The sequence below is a fragment of the Daphnia pulicaria genome, chromosome 9 (assembly GCF_021234035.1).
Source record: "Daphnia pulicaria isolate SC F1-1A chromosome 9, SC_F0-13Bv2, whole genome shotgun sequence".
Classification (NCBI taxonomy): Eukaryota; Metazoa; Arthropoda; class Branchiopoda; order Diplostraca; family Daphniidae; genus Daphnia; species Daphnia pulicaria.
In genome coordinates this window covers 3,659,313-3,677,855 of record NC_060921.1, presented here as the reverse complement: position 1 = coordinate 3,677,855, position 18,543 = coordinate 3,659,313, and the positions used below count along the sequence as shown (strand labels likewise).

General features: G+C 46.4%; 3 protein-coding genes across 3 annotated transcripts in view; all 3 read left to right on the top strand.

Moving 5' to 3' along the window:
- LOC124313083 (dipeptidase 1-like) overlaps positions 1–18,543 on the top strand; it is a 1,013,891-nt gene that overhangs the window by 663,409 nt on the left and 331,939 nt on the right. The window lies entirely within an intron of this gene.
- Positions 1–18,543, top strand: part of LOC124313366 (vitelline membrane outer layer protein 1 homolog) — a 242,008-nt gene that overhangs the window by 169,078 nt on the left and 54,387 nt on the right. The window lies entirely within an intron of this gene.
- On the top strand, positions 11,450–18,525 carry LOC124312802 (ras-responsive element-binding protein 1-like). The gene is made up of 4 exons (XM_046777270.1): positions 11,450–12,339; positions 12,466–13,498; positions 14,000–16,779; positions 16,863–18,525. The coding sequence occupies exons 1-4, from the start codon at positions 12,097–12,099 to the stop codon at positions 17,379–17,381; spliced, it is 4,575 nt and encodes a 1,524-aa protein (XP_046633226.1). The 5' UTR covers positions 11,450–12,096; the 3' UTR covers positions 17,382–18,525.

The window sequence follows — 18,543 nt, the reverse complement described above, 5'->3', positions numbered from 1 at the left end:
CATATACTTAAAGTATATCCTCCGAAATAACAGGCTGTGTGTCAAAACCGCACGACTGAAAAGACGCGCGAGAGAGAGAACCGACAGCAACATCACGGATGGGTGATTGCGAACAAAAGACAACAACAACAACACAACCATCACAGAAAGAAGAAAAAACAAACCCAACGACTTTTGCTCGAGATCTTTCTTCATCTCTCTGTGAGCTGTGAGATGCTCTCGCCTGTGAACAATATCATCATATAGGGCTCCCCCCTCCAACTTGTAATTGGATTCGAGGGACGACCAAGAGCACAGCACACACACCTGGGCTAATGTAATATATAAGGAGAGAGAGAGTTGTATTCTATGGAAAGAAACTGGTAGTGAACGAGTTATTAAACACGTAGACAAACACACAGCACAGCAAGGAAGAACAACAAATAAAAGGCCTTGACGAGAGAATATCTTGGAAATTTGTTCGTTGTTGTGGTGGTGACCGGAGGGAGAGAGAGAGACGTCGTCAGCGTCGTGAGACGCCCGAAACGAAAAACCCCTCAAGTCTCTTTTATATTCTTATATTTTATATATAATATAATAAGAGAAAGGATGTGAAGAGGAGAGTTCCATCCAACACAGCAGTAGTAGTGTGTCTTATATGTTATCACGTGTATACATCTAGACAGCACACACGCGCGCGGGAGAATATAAGAAAAACGACGCCAGAGGCAACGGAAATGGCGCCGATTTTCAGTGTCTATTTTCCTTTTTCTTCTTATCTTTTCGGGTTTGTTTCTTATTCTCTCTTGTTGAGGAGAGACAACTCGTTTTCTTGACGCAATGTGTCATCCGCTCGCGTCCGTTTTTCATCCGAATCGATTCGCTCGTCTTTTTATTTCCCGAGAAAATTCGACCGTCGCCCGTGGTTACGGATACATCCCGCACACCAAAACTCTCCTTTCCTTCTTCTTTTGATTTTTATTTTCTTTTGATTTTTTAAATTTATTTTTTATTTTCAATCGACGGCCCGTGCGCTGGCGCGCGCGCGCGCGCTCCCATTTAAAACAAAACAATCGCCGGCGGCTTCGTGAGTTTTTCCCCGCTGCGCTGTGACGATAGGTGCGTGTTGCAGGTGCACTGCCTCCTCTTTCGACACTTTTCCATGTCAGAAAATCTTCTTATGTATTCTCCTCGGGAGAAAGAAATGTATACCATTTCTCTACCAGAAGAAAAAACGGGAGAGAATATAAGGCGCTCAGCACGCAATGACAAACATCACGAAAGTCTCACAGCGTCTCTTCATCAGCAGTTTGACCTGCAAGTCATCGCCCCAAACTTTCAACCATTTTGATCTATTCCAGCGCTGTCAAAAAAAAAAGAGAATTTCGTGATTTTTCCAATTATTTTTCAAATTTCCCGCTAATTTTCTCATACATCTACGAAATATTAATTATATATCGATCACATCCCTGTTCTGCTGACTTTGTCGTATATGATTTGGGTGTGGCTTTTACAAACAAATAAATAAACGTCCAAATAAAAATAACCCAACAACATCTTTACTATGTTCATCCAAATAACATTTCGATCTATCCTACGTGTGTGTCTATAAAATGCTGGAAATATAAATGGCCGCCGTCGTCGGACTCGATTGATTTAATAATGGACTATAGCTCTCTCTCCCTTATATTCCCGATCTCATGTCATCACCCAGAAGAAGAAGAAGAACACACAGTCAAGATATAGACAAGGTCTACTATATACAACTACAGCACATGTGGCCATCCGAACGATCTCTTTGCATGCGCAACGCCATAACCAAAAATAAAAACAAAATAGGCGGCCCCCACATGTATAGTAGTCGGGAGAGAGAGCGAATAACATCCCGCATGATGTGATCCTCATTGATCGAGTCTTATATCTATAGTAGACCTTTTTTCGGTCTCTCTATATGCATACATCATGCGGGAATCTCGTGTCTGCTGTATATCTTCTCTGCTGGCGCCCATTTCGGTCGGAGCCTCTTGGGTGGATGTGGAACACACAGAACGAGCTAGCGCTGGAGAGAGAACATATTCGTTTTATATTTTCCTCGGACGATGGATGATGTGACTTTTCATCATATCCGCACGTTATACAGGATCTAGACGGCGGTATACATATATTGATCTGCTGTGGGCTGCAGCATGGGCTCTCTTTGACGTGCTGCTGTATATATCGATTGTTTTGGCTACGACCACGCCCTAATCCAAATATAATAAATGGCCTTTTATACATTTTGTTATATATTTTCCTCCTCTTTTTTGACTTTGATGTGATCTCGCCATCAACATCCATATAGTTTTCCTCCCCCCAGCACCAACCCCATCACCACTCCTTTTCTCTGCTGTACATACACGAATCTCTGTGACTATCGTATCCTCTTCAATCGCTTTTTGTTGTCTCTGATGATGATGCGACCACACCCAAAAAACCAGCCTCGCCCCATCAGCAAATGTTACACATTCATCCCCCCCCCCCTCTCTTGCACCTTTGCTCCCAGTTATCCCTCATCTCTTTCTAATACACACACCCGGGTGGCGCGGGTGCTGTGTTGTGTGTACATCATATAATCTAAACAATGCATCATCACTTGAGAGGGATGATGATCTCATCAAAGTTTTTAGAGCGCCCCTTGTGTGTAGGCTACATTTAATCTATATAGGAGATAACACGTTTTGATGCTGGAAAATGAGCAGTGTTAGATACATACCCACCCACACGTTTGAAAAAAAGGTGGACTGCAGATAAATTACTGAGACTGTTGGCGCGATGGTTTCAACATCCGCCGGATAGACAATCAAAAGGCGAAATGATTCTCCCCCAGCACCAGCGCTCAAAAAAGGAAAACAAATTTTTGTTTTATCTTGTATTTGATTTTCTTGGTTCTTTTATTTTAAAGGTGATAATAAATAAAAAAAGGACTACGGTCCAGAAAAGTATCCGCATCCGTTGCTGGTTCACAAATTTTGGTTAAAACAAAAAATAAGGGGAACATGTATAAGAAAAACCAGACGTTGGCTGTGTTGCAGACTGTAAAATAGATTTTTACACAGGTGCACCTTTTTTCCAAGGCTTCCTCCCCTCAAAAAAAAGCCCCATAAACCCCCCTCCCACCCCATCTCTCTCTCAGGTGAGTCAGATGCAGCAGCAGCAGCTCAGGACGACGAGAGAGAGAGAAAACCGACAAGGAGATTGGAGGGAAGGCCATGAGCGCGGGGCGATGATTGTTGATGATGATGACGGCCTTTGATAATAATGCGCGCCGGGGCCCTTTCTTTCTTATTCTTTTCCGTCGAGTGAAGCACAAGGGGGAGGGAGGTACAAGAGTGAGCGCCGGCTCCACCCACTCGACTCGATTTCCATTGGTCGACGACGGCGCTGTGCTGCTGCTGGACGCTGCTGCTGCTGCTGGCCGAGATATATGTTTTATAGAGCGTCGTCGCGGCCGCTTTCACCCTGGGCGCTGTGTGGCTGCTGGCCATGACAAAAAGGAAGAAGAAGAGAGGGGATGGCCAAGTTATTTGGTTGTAATATCATCCGTGCGCACAGCACAGGAGAGAAAAGTAGATCCTATATAGTTCTATATGGATGTCCAAACAGGAGTCTAACGTTTTGCGGGTTCTTTTTTATATTTTCTTTCTTCCGGCGGCGATTCCGTTTTCTCATACGAGTAACAACAGACCAACAAAAAAAGTGGTCGGGGAAAAAGGGATGAACAGGGGGGAGGTGGGAGTCTATATAAGGAGACCTTATATATTTGAGCTATGCTCATATGCTGCCGGATGTTGTTATATGTAGCAGAGAGAGAGAGAGAGTCACCGGGGGGGTTATAATATACGGAGAGAACCGCCATTTTTCTCTCCAATTCTCAGGTGTCTGCGCTGCTGTGCTGTGAGGGAGTGGGGGGGAAGAGACTCGCCAACGTCCATCATCCGCTCTCTCTCTCAAAATATAAAATATACACAAAATTCCAATTCCCCTTTTTATTTTTCCAACAATGAGGAGACCAAACAAATGATATAAACAAAGATTCGGGAAACCATGGCAACGATGAACATTCGGCGATGTTTTGTCCAAATGATTTAACTGCTGCTCACCTGCCTGTGCACAAATCAGGTGCTGCTTCGTAGGCCTGCTGGTAATATCAAACAAATTCATGTGAAAAACGACAATTTTTTGGCGAACGTGACTAGTCAATACTTCCGCTCTATTAGCGAACCATCGACACATTGAAACCCCCCAAATAATACACAGGGGGGGGAACCTTTTCCACTTTCATTATGGAAAAAAATCTGCGAGTTCCGCCGGAATTGCGACGTCTCTAGACTCGTATGTATTTTCCGTCGAGATGTTGTTTATTATTATTAAGTTTTCTCCCTCGTTGTTTTCCATTTCAAGGTAAGTTGTTGTATTAGAGTGAAGCCAAGCGTTGCCATGGCCACTCATGTACACACACGTAGCAGCACTCGAAACCGCCATCATCTTCCACGTCTTTTATTCTTCAAGGGTGGGTTTCTAGATATCCTCCTCCTCCGCTGCTGCTGCTGCTGTATTATAATCTATATATATCGAAGGATAGCATGTCTCTCCCCTTGTGGATGGCTCACCTTATTTTACTCCCACTCTCTCTACCTCTCTCTCTCTCTATAAGCTCCTTGGGCAGCTGAGAGTCTCCGCTGCACACCTGCCGTCTTGCAACAGCAGTCACACACAGCGCAGCTGAAGAAGAACCCCCCTCTCTAGCTCCAAACAGAAGAAGAAGAAGAAGATAAAAAGAAAAATAGATCGACAAGAAACTATCCCCCCTGACGTCACTTTCCCTCTTCTTCACAGTCTAGAAATTCTGATAATGAAAGACTATATAGAGAGTATACCTCCTACATCTTTCTGTATAGCCACAGTCGAGACGAAAGGAAAAAATAAGAAGGAGATGTGGTGTGTGTATATAGAAGAACGCTGGGGTGATATGGTCCAGAACCAGGATATATAGGCTGATGTATCCGCTCCTAGTTGTACATCTGCTCCTTTCTTTTCTTCAGAGAGGGGGGATTTTCTCAATGCTGAAGATGTTGTCATCTTCCATCTGCTCTTCATACCGTCTTAGAGGTGCCCCCCATTCACCTTTTCTTGAGAGGGGGGAATTGCTGCATCTGCAGAGATCAAACCATCTGCTCTCATCACACACATCTATCCCGTGTGAGATGTTTGTTTTGAGATAAAACTTGAAATACCGTCTTATCGAGTTACCATGGCAACCGAGATAACAGCTCTTGGGTGTACATCTCCGCAATAAGAATCGATATTACTCTGTCACAATATCGTGTCAGATATATTCAATTTCTTATATTTACCCATGAAATAATCAAACAAACCCAACTGACATTTGGGATGATGGGGGGGAAAATTGCATCCTCGATATGAATAAATAATAGTTCTCTCTCTCTCTCTATACCTTTTATTTTTCCCCCTGTGATGTGGGAGGGCGACGATAACAGTTCAGGTGAGGGTGGGGATACACACCGGGAGGTGTCGGCCAGAAGAATACACAACATCACACAGAAATATGACTGAACTGTATGTGCTGTGGATATACTATATTCTCTATAGCCTACGCGACTGTGTTTGTTATGGTGGATTTTGGACGGAGGTGTCGATCGCCATGGCAACGCCGCCACCCCCGCCGTGTTATATTTTATAATACACACAGCACAGCACTCTGTCTCTCTTTATCGGTCTCATTTGTCACGCTGACCCACAATCCCGCCCTGAATAATAGACTCTCTCTCTCTTTTTCTTTTGACTGTATTTTTTTCCCATCTACCAGTTTCCATCAGCATTACCTACAGCGCAGCAGTTCATCCAGCAGCAGCACCTGACTCTCTTTCTCTCTCTCTTGTTTACTCGCCGGATGGCGACCGCGTCTATCGATAAAACAATCCACCCCCTTCCCTCCCCCCTTCTTCCGCATGTACATTCCCCCAAAAGTTTAGACATCATCAAAGGGGGGGGGGGGGGGGGGGTTCGATGTAGAATCTATAACATCAGCCGAGATGATGACCCAAAAATATCAAAGAGTACAGCTATATTATTTCTAATCTATTAGAACCTCTTCTTAATAACTCTGCCAGCATTGATTAGATCATATAATCGGGATAGAAGGAATATAGAAGAAACCTGGGCCGTCTTGGGGCTTTGCGAGTGTTTGGCATTCCAATGTGAATTGGACGACACAAAAGAATAAAAACCGGTCGTCGTCATGGCTACTTGGAGCACCTGGCCTAGCTCTTCTCCTCTATATACTCTCCTCTTGTATATCTATTGATTCAACAAAAAGAGAGGGACCAGCAGCAAGAGAGAACCCATGTGTTATTATATAAACCAGACTCTTGTAGTAGCTACTACATGTCGTGTCTCTGCAATCATATGCACAGCAATAACTGAAACAAAAACAAATAATACTTTTCTCCTTTTTGGCTGGCTGTTTGGTCCAGAAATATTCGACTGCTGACTATATATATCTACTCCCGAAAAAAGGCTTAGAGAGAGGAACTATAAAGAGCAGCAGCAGTTGAGAAGAAGAAGCCATTGAAGCACGATACACGTTACGTAGGTGGATGGACGATGACAGAGTTATTAGCGCGGCCTTTTTTTGTTTCACATATAGAAGAATAGACCGGGGTTGTTGTGTTGCGCAGCCGAGACTCGCTCACGAAGCCTTATTATAACTTACACACACACACACACAACAGAACAGACACAGCAGAGCAGAGAACGATGATGAATAGAGACAGCGTCGCTCGTGCTCACCCCAGTAACAAAAAAACGAATAGAGAGCTTTACACACAATGTTTTCCATCGGGATAAAAATGGATTTAAAAAAAAATTTTCAACCTTTGCAGACGACATTTTTTGGGATTTTCATATTCCGGCGGGATGGAGTTTATATATTTATCTGTTGACAGATAGAACCTGAATCTTCTTCAGCCTTGAAGACGGAAAAAAAAAATCTTGTTTTTATATTCTGATGCACTTTGGGGGATACACCTTTTGTGGTGGGTGAGGGACTTTGGAGAGTTGATGATCGGATGAGAGTCAAAGGTCGCCCCGCATTCCGCCCCCCTAAGAAAAAAAATATTTCGCGGATAAGATCAAAACTTGAAGATAAAAGCCGCTAGCTCCCCCATCACCATCACAGCACAGGAGAAGAAACGGATACGTTCCGGTTTTCACCTGTCGGCCTTATAATATTCGCCTTGTCTTTTCTCTCCCTCCTATATGTGAAAATGTTGTGTGTCTTTGGCGTCCTCTCTCTCCTTTTTTTGTTGTGTAGGTGGTGTGGGAATTATCGACCGGACCTTTGAAGTCTAAAGAGACTTTCTGTTTCCCATTTCATTAGCATTTGTATAAAGGCCAGATATAAGGCAGAGAGACATATTTTTGGTGGTCCAGATGACCCTCGCGTCTATCCTTTTTTTTTACCTTTGAGCATACACCAACATGTTCCAGGAATGCTGTCCAGTTGCTCTTCCATCTTAGTCCCTGGAAGAAAATTCCACACCGCAGGTAAATCCGAAACAACAACAACAACAACATCTCTGGGAAATCAAATCATCAGCTTCTGATCCTCTTAAAAATAAAAACATTCCTTCCTATATAGTTTTGGACAAATAATAAAATCAAAAGAGGACAGGTTATTATATCCTCCAAAAATGACCTTATAAGGTCGTTTTAATTGTTTGGATTAGACCATAACAATCTTGATACATTCAATAAATGGGGGAATAACACATAAGAATGTTTCTCTGTCACAAGAGACGTAATAATAATAATAAAAATAACAGAGACGAAGAATCTCGTATCAATGGCTTATATAGAGCTTCGCGGAAACATCACGGGAATGTACACACACATACAGATGATAGACGAAAAGCTGCCGTCTCTATGACTACATCACGAAGATTATTTTGTTGTATATATACCTGTTCCGCGTGTCTCAAATGTCGTCCGACCGGATTTCGCAACATCTCAGACATCAGACAGATAATAAAAACAACCCTGAGAGCCATTTGGAAAAATGGTTCAACCGTCATCGTCTCGGCTCTTATAATATAAATTGATTATAGTGTCTGCGCAGCAACAACATCGGAGGCTGCTGAAACAACTTTTTCCCAATCGATTCCGTTTAGTATAGATTTGAAGAGACTATATAATGAACACATCATCAGCAGAATTAGACCAAAACAGGGCCCCATTTGATCATCATTAATTGTGAGAGATGATTGCTGATCCCATCGTGTGGAAATTCGAAGATGATTGGATGTGGACAAACAAACAAACAAGAGATGGACGCTCTACGATTATACGATTCTCCTGATGCATTTAGCAGCTAATCGGTTGAGTGTTGAGAGGTGTTGAATGTCGACAGCAGCACAAAATGGAAACTGAAAACCTTGTGAAGGTTTTCTTGTTTGAAAGGTCGTTCAACTTTCACTTGATGGCTGATGGGTCGGCTGAGAAACTCGAACGACCGCAATTCTTCTTCTTCTTCTCGTCATCTGTTGTGTTCATCATCCGCTTTCTGTTGAATAATCAAAACAAACCAAAGTGCTGCGCAATATCCAGCACAAGGCGCATTCTCCGCATCCGGTGCAATCTGGAATGTCCCCCCTGCCAACGTCTTTACATGGATCACGTCAATTGACAAAAGGAACCGGACTAAATAGCGGAAGTTGAACAACAAACTTGGGGGGAAGAAAGAATATTGCATCACATTAAAATAGAGAAATTGTATATAATATCTTATCCTTTTTTTAAATTTCAAATGGAAATAAAGAAATCAAATCAAATTTGGATTTAGTCGATTTTTTTAAAAATCATTTCTATCGATATCTTAAACAAGCATGGCTAATTAAAAGATTAATGTCGTCTGCTAACGTTGGGTTTCAACAACACGTTATCAAGCCACAAACCAAATTATAAAAATGTGATGGTCGTGTCAACTCTGCTGATGTCCCTATATATAGAATCCATGCTGTTTAGCAGGTCAATAAAAGTGAGAATACAAATTGAATGATTATGGGAGCTTAAAGAGTAAAAGAGAAACCTGTTCCAAAGTTGTGTAATGTTGGTTCCTGACTAGCATTGATCATGTAAGCCCCCCTCCTGTCAATGCATGGCACTTTGTTTGCACTGCATAACCTTTTCCTTTGTGTGCAGATTTCAAGCCAATCCATGTCAGTTTTCCCTGTGCTGGCAAAATCACATCAGCAGCAATCACAGCATCATCGGCTGGGTAATGATTTTCGTCACTTTTATTAACCCCTGACCTGCCAGATTTTTTAATGATGCATGGCATAACTACAGTGTATTACATGAAAACCTTGCATTTGTTTATCCACCCAGGGTTCACCCACTGTCTCAATTTCAATTTTTATTTCCTTGTTGTTCCTGCAAATATGTTTCGTAATCCATTTTTGATTTTTGATTTAGATAAATAGCATCCTTGGTTTCACGAGGGCGGCCTTTCAACGGATTGACGAAATGCCTAGCCGTGTATTCCCAAGCTTAAAGGTAGGACAAATATCTATCTCTTTTTCTTGTCAGGTTAAATGACTCATTTGTAGAACGTCATCAAATTTTCACATTTATTCTGATATTTTTAAAAATGTTATGACCGGAGATTAACCTGAACTGGCATTTCCTATGTATACATTTTCGTTATTCGTTATTATCTAGAGCACAGCAGCAGCAGCAGCAGCTTGAAACAGACAAAAATAAAGTGGGCGGTCTTGTTTTTGTATTTCGCTGTTGCTGGGATGACGTCAATCACGCAAGACCCCACTTGAGTGTCTCTGCGTTGATCAATCAACTATGGCACAGCTTGCGCAGCCCAGCAGCATGCACACAGCTTCACATAGCGCCGACGAATGGGAAAAATAAGGACGAGAGCCTGGACGAAACAGAACGATCACGAAAATGGAGGAGTGCACAGCCAACACACAAAAAACATGACGGGACCAGGTCCCGAGCAACAGCAGCAGCACATTGCGGAATCAGCCGCCCAGAAATGAAAAGATCCCCCCCACTCATCACAGCCATACCAGGATACATACATGCAAGTTTTTTCGTTTCGTCGGGGTTTCCCATTTCAAATGTCGTTGTTCAAACAACCAACATTTTTTTCCTTTTGTTTTTCACACTTTTAGAAGAAAGAAGGAAAACAAAAGTTTGTGGTCCGGGACTCGGCCGTGCAGCTGATGATGACACGGCCGCAGCCGCACCGAGTGTGACTCATTTTCACGACAGCCCATAACACGAGCCAAAGGAATCGAGGCGTATCGACTACTAAATAGGTGAGGGATTTTCACGAGCTCAATCCAAATCGATTATTCCATTTCTTTTTTCTATTCAAAACGCTTCAACAAATGTTGCACTCGTCACATTATTTTTATCCCGTTTCCTTTTTTTCTTTCTTGACTGAAACTGATAAGACGGGGGAATTTTGGATGAGGCGATTTCAGAAACCCCGCCCATCCCTTTTCCTTGACGGCCAGGCGTCACAATCGTATAGATGAGAGAGAGAATGTACTACAGGATAAAATAGGCCTCCCGGTCTGGACAGGTGTAATAGATAATGACGTTTTATTATTAAATCTCACCCAACTCTTTTTTAAAAATAAAAACCTTCAAGAAAATGTCGATCGATTTCATATAGAAAAAAGAAAAATTCCCTCACGTTTTTGCCATCCGATAAGGAGCGACCCGATCATTTTCGACCGTTGATCTCTCTGTGCAATTAAAACAAACATTTTGAAATCTCAGAGAATGGGAAATTCGATTCTAGTCAATCAGCAACGGCAGAAACGTATATATAAGATGACGCATTGCGCAGCTCCACTTATTTCTACCTACTCAGTATAACTCGCCGGTCGCACACGTAGGCACAAGTTGCCGACCGAACGATCCCGCGTCACCGGTGCAGCAGCAGCGACTCTCTCTCATCTTATTACTCATCCGATAACGAGCAGCCACACCCCCCTTCTCTCTCTCCACACACTCGAAAAAACCGGGGGCTGCTGCTGCTGCTGTCTATCTGAATCATTTATAAGCAGAAAAGATAATGTAATAGAAAAGAAGAGCAAACGTAGAGAGAGAGAGAGAGGGGAAAGAAAAAGGGTCTGTGAGGGAGGCGGGAAGTTTGAAACCTTTTGTGTGCACCTTTTGTGTTTGTAGGAGAGTAGTAGAGAGGAGAGGAGAGAGAGCAACCGGATAAGACGACGCTCGTGTACACACGTCCACCCACTCTTCTTTCCGTTGGGGCGAGGGAGGAGGAGGAGGAGGAGAGGTCCCAAGGAGAGTCAAGGGGAGGAGCTTAGATCCCAGCCGGTGGGATGCACACCTGAGTTTTTCTAGTTTAGTTTTTTTTTCGGCTTTTTGAAAGAAGAAAAAACCTTTTTTTCTCTTTTTCTCTTTTTCCTTCTCTTTTCCATTGAATCACGTGACCGCGCCCCCTTCTCTCTTGACTCTCCTGTCTCCTCTTTCTCTCTCTCTCTCTCTCTCACTCTCGTCTCATATTGGACGCCTAGCCTCTTATTCACCAGCCGTGTTATTCAGCTTCAGTCCAGCGCCAGGCGCTTAGCGGAGCGGTCGCACTTTTCATTCCGTCTCCCCCTCATTTCGTTCGTTTGTTGTCTGACATCTACCCACCCGAAAAAAATTGATTTCATCATTTTTTTTTCTTTTCTGTTGAAAAAAAGTGTTCCAGTTTCCGTCGATTGTCTAAAGATTTTTTTGTTTTGGCGGTATTTTTGAATTTTGGTTGGATTTCAAATAAGTGGCAAAGTGAACAATTTTTGATTTGGTGAAATTCGGTGAATGTTTGATTGGAACGTGACGTTTTATTATTATTCGAGTGGATGTTGAATCGTTTGATCTTGTGACTGTGCGGAATTGGACGAAAATAGAAAAAAAAACAATTCCGGCGTGTGCTGGCAGCTGTTTGGCTGTTTGGTTTGAGAGAGTTTGTTGGTTTGATTTTTTGATTCGTCGAGAGAGTTGGGAAAAGAGGAGGAGGCGATGATGCAGCCTCGCGACGCTCACGACGACGGCGATTGCGCAATGGAGGAGGTGGAGGCAGGACTCGACTCGTCGCCCTTGCCGGCCAACGTCATGACGACGACCCACCACCGCCACCACTCCAAGAAGACGGACGCCTCTTCGCCATCGGCAGCGTCCAATCAGCAGCAACTGACCAACGACGATGCCCTCCTGGTCGGCGCCCGGAAGCGCAAAGCCATCAGAGTCGTCAAACATCAGCAGGTCAGTCTCCATCCATCCCATCCGTTTTTCATCCATTTTAGATTTTTCTATACATGTTTGATTTGTTAATCAAATATTAACCGGCCCGTCTCTGTGTGTGTGTGTGTGTGTGTACATTTCCAGCAGGCGTCAAGTCCGATGAAAGCCGAGACGGAGCCGGAAGAGCCTCTCGTTTTGACGAGGACAAGCGAGCCGACAGCGACGACGACGGCGGACGGCGGTGGTCATAACAAGACGGGCGAGCAAGGCAACACTTCGATGGACACGGGCGTGTCATCAGATCTGTCTGAATCGCGGCCGAGTCTGGCCGGCGAGGAAGACGAAGAAGAAGAAGAAGATGATCACATCACCAACGGAGAAGAAGAAGAGTCGCAAGGTGAAGAATCCGGTGGCGAATTCTACCGGACCGGCCACCGCCACCACCACCACCACCGCCGCCGCCACCATATTGGCCGGCATCATCACTCGGAAGAAGACGCTTCCGAGAGCAACGAGTCCGTCAGCGGGCCGGAAGCCGAGCAGAGCCGCCGTCGACTGAGACAGAAGAACCGGCGGACGATGAGACAGCGGCGAGATGATCAAGGAAGGAAACGGCCACGGCCAGCGGAAGAGCTGATAGACGATGAGGATCATCATCACGAGATGGAGGAGACGGGTGGCGGTGGTGGCGACTTGCGCCGATCCTGTCACCCGATCCACCCGGCCAATCACCAAAAGAAGAGAATGACGATCCGTCCGCATCGAGAAGACGCGAGGCCGTCGTCGCTGGTGGTGGGCGATAGCGTCGGTAGCGTCGGTGTTGGTAGCGTCGACTTTAACTGCCGCCCTGCCAACCTGATCCATCCGGCGACCTTGATACGTCCCATCGCCTCCAGTTCTCTCCTACCACCACCACCGACATGCAAAGATTCAACTCCGGATCACATCCCGTCGTCGTCGGCTGGCCTGGACCCTGGCTCCTCACCGTTCCTGACGACGCCTAGCGGCCAGCAGTTCAACAACTTGTTCCAGCACGACGAGATGCTGACCAATCCGCCGGAAGAGTACAAGAACGAGGAGGACGACCCCTTCTCGGCCGTCCTCCGCGAAATGAAACTCAAAGGCGAATTCCCCTGCAGGCTCTGCGAGGCCGTCTTCCCTAATTTGCGCGCCCTTAAAGGTAAATTTTGAAAAACAAAAAATTCGTCAAATCTTTATCTCTTTCGGCCCCGGTTAAATATTTCTTATCCGAAACACACGGGAAAAGGAAGTGATGTCCTTTGTTTATCATCAGATGAGTTGTACTTGTACCATTGCGCAATCAGCTGTTCAAACACACTTTGCTGGAATTGGAACATTTCTGACTTTCTTTCTTTTGTTTAAAAAGATTTGTTGGCTATTATTATACGAGAGGCTTTATCTCGGGTCGGGCTAATCAGAATTATTGTTTGATGGTTTCTATATGCAACACACTGCAGCCGGAAATGCGTTAGATAACCGATAGGGGGGTACATCATATCCATATATCGTCTCAAATGATTTATCTCAAGACGAATGATGGGTCATTCCGGGATATTAATAGAAATGACGAAACGGCCGTGAAAAATAATGAATAAAAAATGGACAGGATGGATTGATCAAATTCCTTATTTCTAATTTTCTAATTTATTTGCCCATTCAGGTCACAACCGGAACCATCTGAGTCAGGCTCCTTACAGGTGCAACATGTGCCCGAGCACGAGCCTGGACAAGGGGGCGTTGATTCGCCACATGCGGACGCACAACGGCGAGCGGCCGTACGAGTGCCGCGACTGCCAGTACGCCTTCACCACCAAGGCCAATTGCGAGCGACACTTGCGCAACCGGCACGGAAAGGCCTCCAGGGACGCCGTTAAGGCCTCCATCGTCTACCACCTCAGCGAGGACTCGGCCGCCAACCGGACCCTGGCCGGCGACAATTCAGATAATTCCGGTTGTTCCGGCGGCGGCGGCTACTACGGCGGTCGCCGCAACCACAACGACGACCAGTCGGCCCTGGATCTGAGCGCCGATCGCGACGATTCCATCCGCTCGGACGACGACGAGGAAGAGGAATTCACCGACTATCCGTCGGAAGACGACGGAAATGAGGAAATCAACGAGCAAGACGGCCCGCTGGATTTGACGGTTGACGTTTTGGATTTGCGGAAGCGGCGACAAGAAGTCACGCCCACTAAGGCGACAGCACCTGCTGCGACCTTGCCCGTCACTCCGGTACATTCCCATCAGCAACAGCATCACCATCATCCATCCGTTCCGGCCCAGCCGTCTCCTCCACTGGCTCCGGTTGTTTCGACTCCGGTCCAGCAGCAACAGCAACAGCACTCGACTCCCACTGATGTCAAACCGGCCGTTTCGTTCCCGTCTCCTTATTTCGGTTCTCCTTATTCCGGAACTGTCGCCTCATTGGCCGGCCTGCCTTTCTTCTATCCCGGCCTGGGCGGGGCACCTTACTCGGCTTTCATCGAGTCGAAATTGGTCGAAATGGGCCACCAGAATCCGGCCGTCGATCTATCGGCCCTGGCCATCGCTGCTGCTCACCACGACGCCATCCGCCAGGCCCAGCAGCAGCAGCAAATCCAGAAAGTCCAGCCGAGCCATCCGTCGGCTCATTCGCTGGTGGAGGGACTTTTGATGCCGGCCGTCAAGAAATACAACCAGCAGGACTCTATGGAGAACATCCGTCCCGTCCCCATGGCCGTCCCCACCACGCCCATCAAGATGGAGTCGAAAAAATCGAGCGGCGGCCATCATCATCACAGCAGCTCGTCGGCCCAGCTGCAGGCCGCCAACGACCCCGGAGTCAAGATGGTCCTCAAGAACGGAGTGCTGGTCAAGAAGCAGAAGCAGCGCCGCTACCGGACGGAGCGGCCGTTTGGCTGCGAGCACTGCACGGCCCGTTTCACTCTGCGCTCCAACATGGAGCGTCACATTAAGCAGCAGCACCCGGACATTTGGTCCAGCCGACCTCGCGGACACCGCAGATCGGCCTGCGCCCTGACCAAATCGGCCGCTCTGCCCACGATGGTGGACCTGAAGGGTCACCTGGTCAACTCGATGCCGGCCATCGTCCCTCAACTGTCGCAGTCTGACATGAAGCTGGTAGAAGGGAGCAAGGCGCCCATCTCGGAGCAGGTCCGCCAGGCCGTCCAGCAGAAACTGAAGAAGCGCCGCAACAGCGAACACAGCGAAGACGAGGAGGACTACGAGGATGAAGGCGAGGAGGAAGAAGAAGAGGACGGCCCTTTGGTCATCGACATTGAGCGCAAGGAGCCAGGGCCGCTGGTCCAGCAGCAGCAGCACAGCAGCGACAGCGTCAAAGCCGAGCCGGCCACCGATCTGGCCAGCGTTTCCAAATTGCTGACCAACGCGGTGGCCCAGAGTTTCCAGCAATATTTCAGCCAGCACCGCGACGTCGAAGCGGAAGACTCTGTGACGAGCGACAAGATGAACCGGGCCAGCCCGTCTGAGGGCAACAACACGGACGAGATGGACGAAGGCGAGTGCACGAGCATCAGCGACGGCCAGTCGATGGGCGGCAGCGATTTCGGAGGCAATCGATCCGACAGCGGCGGCGGCGGTGGCGGGCAGGCCGTCTCGAGCGCCAAGGGCAAAAAGAAGAGCGCCTACTCGAACGCCCCCCACCGGGTGAGCTGCCCGTACTGCGCCCGCAAGTTCCCGTGGACCAGCTCCTTGCGGCGTCACATTCTGACCCACACGGGCCAGAAGCCGTACAAGTGTCCGCAGTGTCCGCTCTGGTTCACCACCAAGTCCAACTGCGACCGCCATCTGTTGCGCAAACACGGAAATCATTTGCGTCATCATCACAGCAGCAGCAGTGCCGGCGGCGAACACGCCGGAAGCAACAACAACACGACCGGACAGAATTCGGCCTCCTCCGCTGCTGGCCCGGATAATTCGCGCAACGTCCCCGACCGGCCGTACAAGTGCGCCCGTTGCCCGTCGTCGACCTTCGCCACTTCGGACAATCTCAAGAAACACGTGGACAACAAGCACTGCCCGGCTCACGGTGGTCTCAGCAGTCCGGAATCGATCACGGGCGGCGATCACGGCGATTCCGAGAAAGGCCACCACCACCATCATCATCATCATCATCAGTCCAGCAACAGCAATCCGGTCAGTCCATCGCTGCAGGCGGGCGACGGCAATTCGGCCGCCGGCGGCAATAACGAGCAGCTGCCGTTCAAATGTCATTTGTGTGACGATTCCGGCGGCTACGCCGAGAGGCAGGAAGTGCTGGATCACCTCCAGCGTGACCACACGGAGGAATTCCACGACCTGGTGGGCAAAGTGGGGGCCCTGGTGGCCGAGCCACCGCCCATGCCGTCCGCGCCGACTTCCGACGACGGCGAAGATTACGATTCCGTCCGTGGGAAATTCCCCGATTACGTCAACCGAAAGGTAATTCGAATTAAATTGAAGATTATCCGCAATTCGAATTGAAATTAATTGCCAATTATTTATTTGATTTGATCCATCATCAGGTCATTTGCGCCTTTTGCTTGCGCCGTTTCTGGTCGGCGGAAGACCTCCGGCGTCACATGCGGACCCACAGCGGGGAGCGGCCCTACCAGTGCGACGTGTGCTCGCGCCGCTTCACGTTGAAACACTCCATGTTGCGACACCGGCGGAAGCACGGCGGATCGGGCCATGCGGAAGAGAGTGACGAGGAGGAGGAGGATTGCGAGGAAGAAGAGGAGGAAGGATCCGTCAGCTCGGACAATCGCCAGCAGCTGCAACAACATCAACAGCAGCAGCAACGTCGCGAATCGTCGAGGTCATCCGCCAAGGCTAAAGTGCGGATGCAGGCCCTTTGGAGCGGATCCAGCTCCAAGACCGGGTCCAAATCGGCGGGTGGGATGAGACTGCGCGGTCCGTGCGGATCGGATCTGATTGGCAATTTGCTCGGCATTCAAGACACTTCCATCGTGGAGCAGCTCATGTCCAAACCGGCGGATGATGCCGCCCGTCTCTTGGGCGTCACCGGAGGCAACCGGGTTTGAGGAATAAAAATTAAAGAAGAATTAATTTACATTATATTTCCTAAAAAAAAAAAAATTGAATTAAAAGATCATCGAGATAATAACGAAAAGCTAAAAAAACGAAAAAAAAAATGAAAAATGAAAAAATTTGAATATTGAAATACCAAAGATCAACGTGAATCATTTCTTGAAATTTCTAAATTCTGTCCCGTCTTTTTGATTTCCAATTTTTGCGGGCGGGATCGAACGAATGTGAGCGTAATAATAATAATAGTGAATGTCTGTCCGCTATGTGTGTGTGTGTGCGTGCGAGAGCTGAGCTGAGAGTTGATCTCGGTCAATTTATCTATCCCCGTGTATATAAATAACGAGATCTCTTCGACATCGATATACTTTTCAACCAACCAACAAAAAAATTCGACAAGGAAAAAAAAGAAACAAATTTTTTTGGCGACTGGAAGAAAATACTGATGGCTAATTACGTGTGTCCTTCTTTTCCTGCCTCCCCCCCACTATTATCTAACACATTTTGAAAAGAAAAGAAAAAGATGGCCCTCCCAATTGAATTATAATATTTTTAGAATGTCTGAATTATCGAGTCATTCGTTTCCCAAAGAATAGCAATATTGCTGTGCGTATTATTATTATACCAGACTTTTATATAACTAAATTTCTTTCTTTTTCTTTTCTTTTCTTTTGTTTGTTTAAAACTATATCCAACGATGTTAGTTCCTCATTTCCCTCCTCATATTATCATCGACGATTTTGTGTTTGGGGAGAGATAATCGTGTGTGTCTTAGTAATTTAAGTTACTGCCCCCTTAACGTACTACTACTCTATATAAGAAAAAAGGAAAGGAAATCAAATGAAAACACAGTACTTGACAGTCACTTATATATCGTGGTATATTATTTTTTTGGGGGGGAATTTCAAAACAAAAAATATTCATTTTCGCTCTCATTTGGCAAGTTCCAAAATTACCCCGTCCATTTTGCTGCTGGAACATTCCTTGTCGTAAATGAACAAAAAGAAAAAGACAAAAAAAAATAGTAATCATTCCTATATCTACATACCCCTTTTGGCTGTTTTATCCCATCCACCCCGAAAAAAAAGTTATTTGTCAAAGTGTGTTTTTTCTTGATTGAATTAAAAAATGAGAAAATTTTCGGTTCGTGGTTTTTTG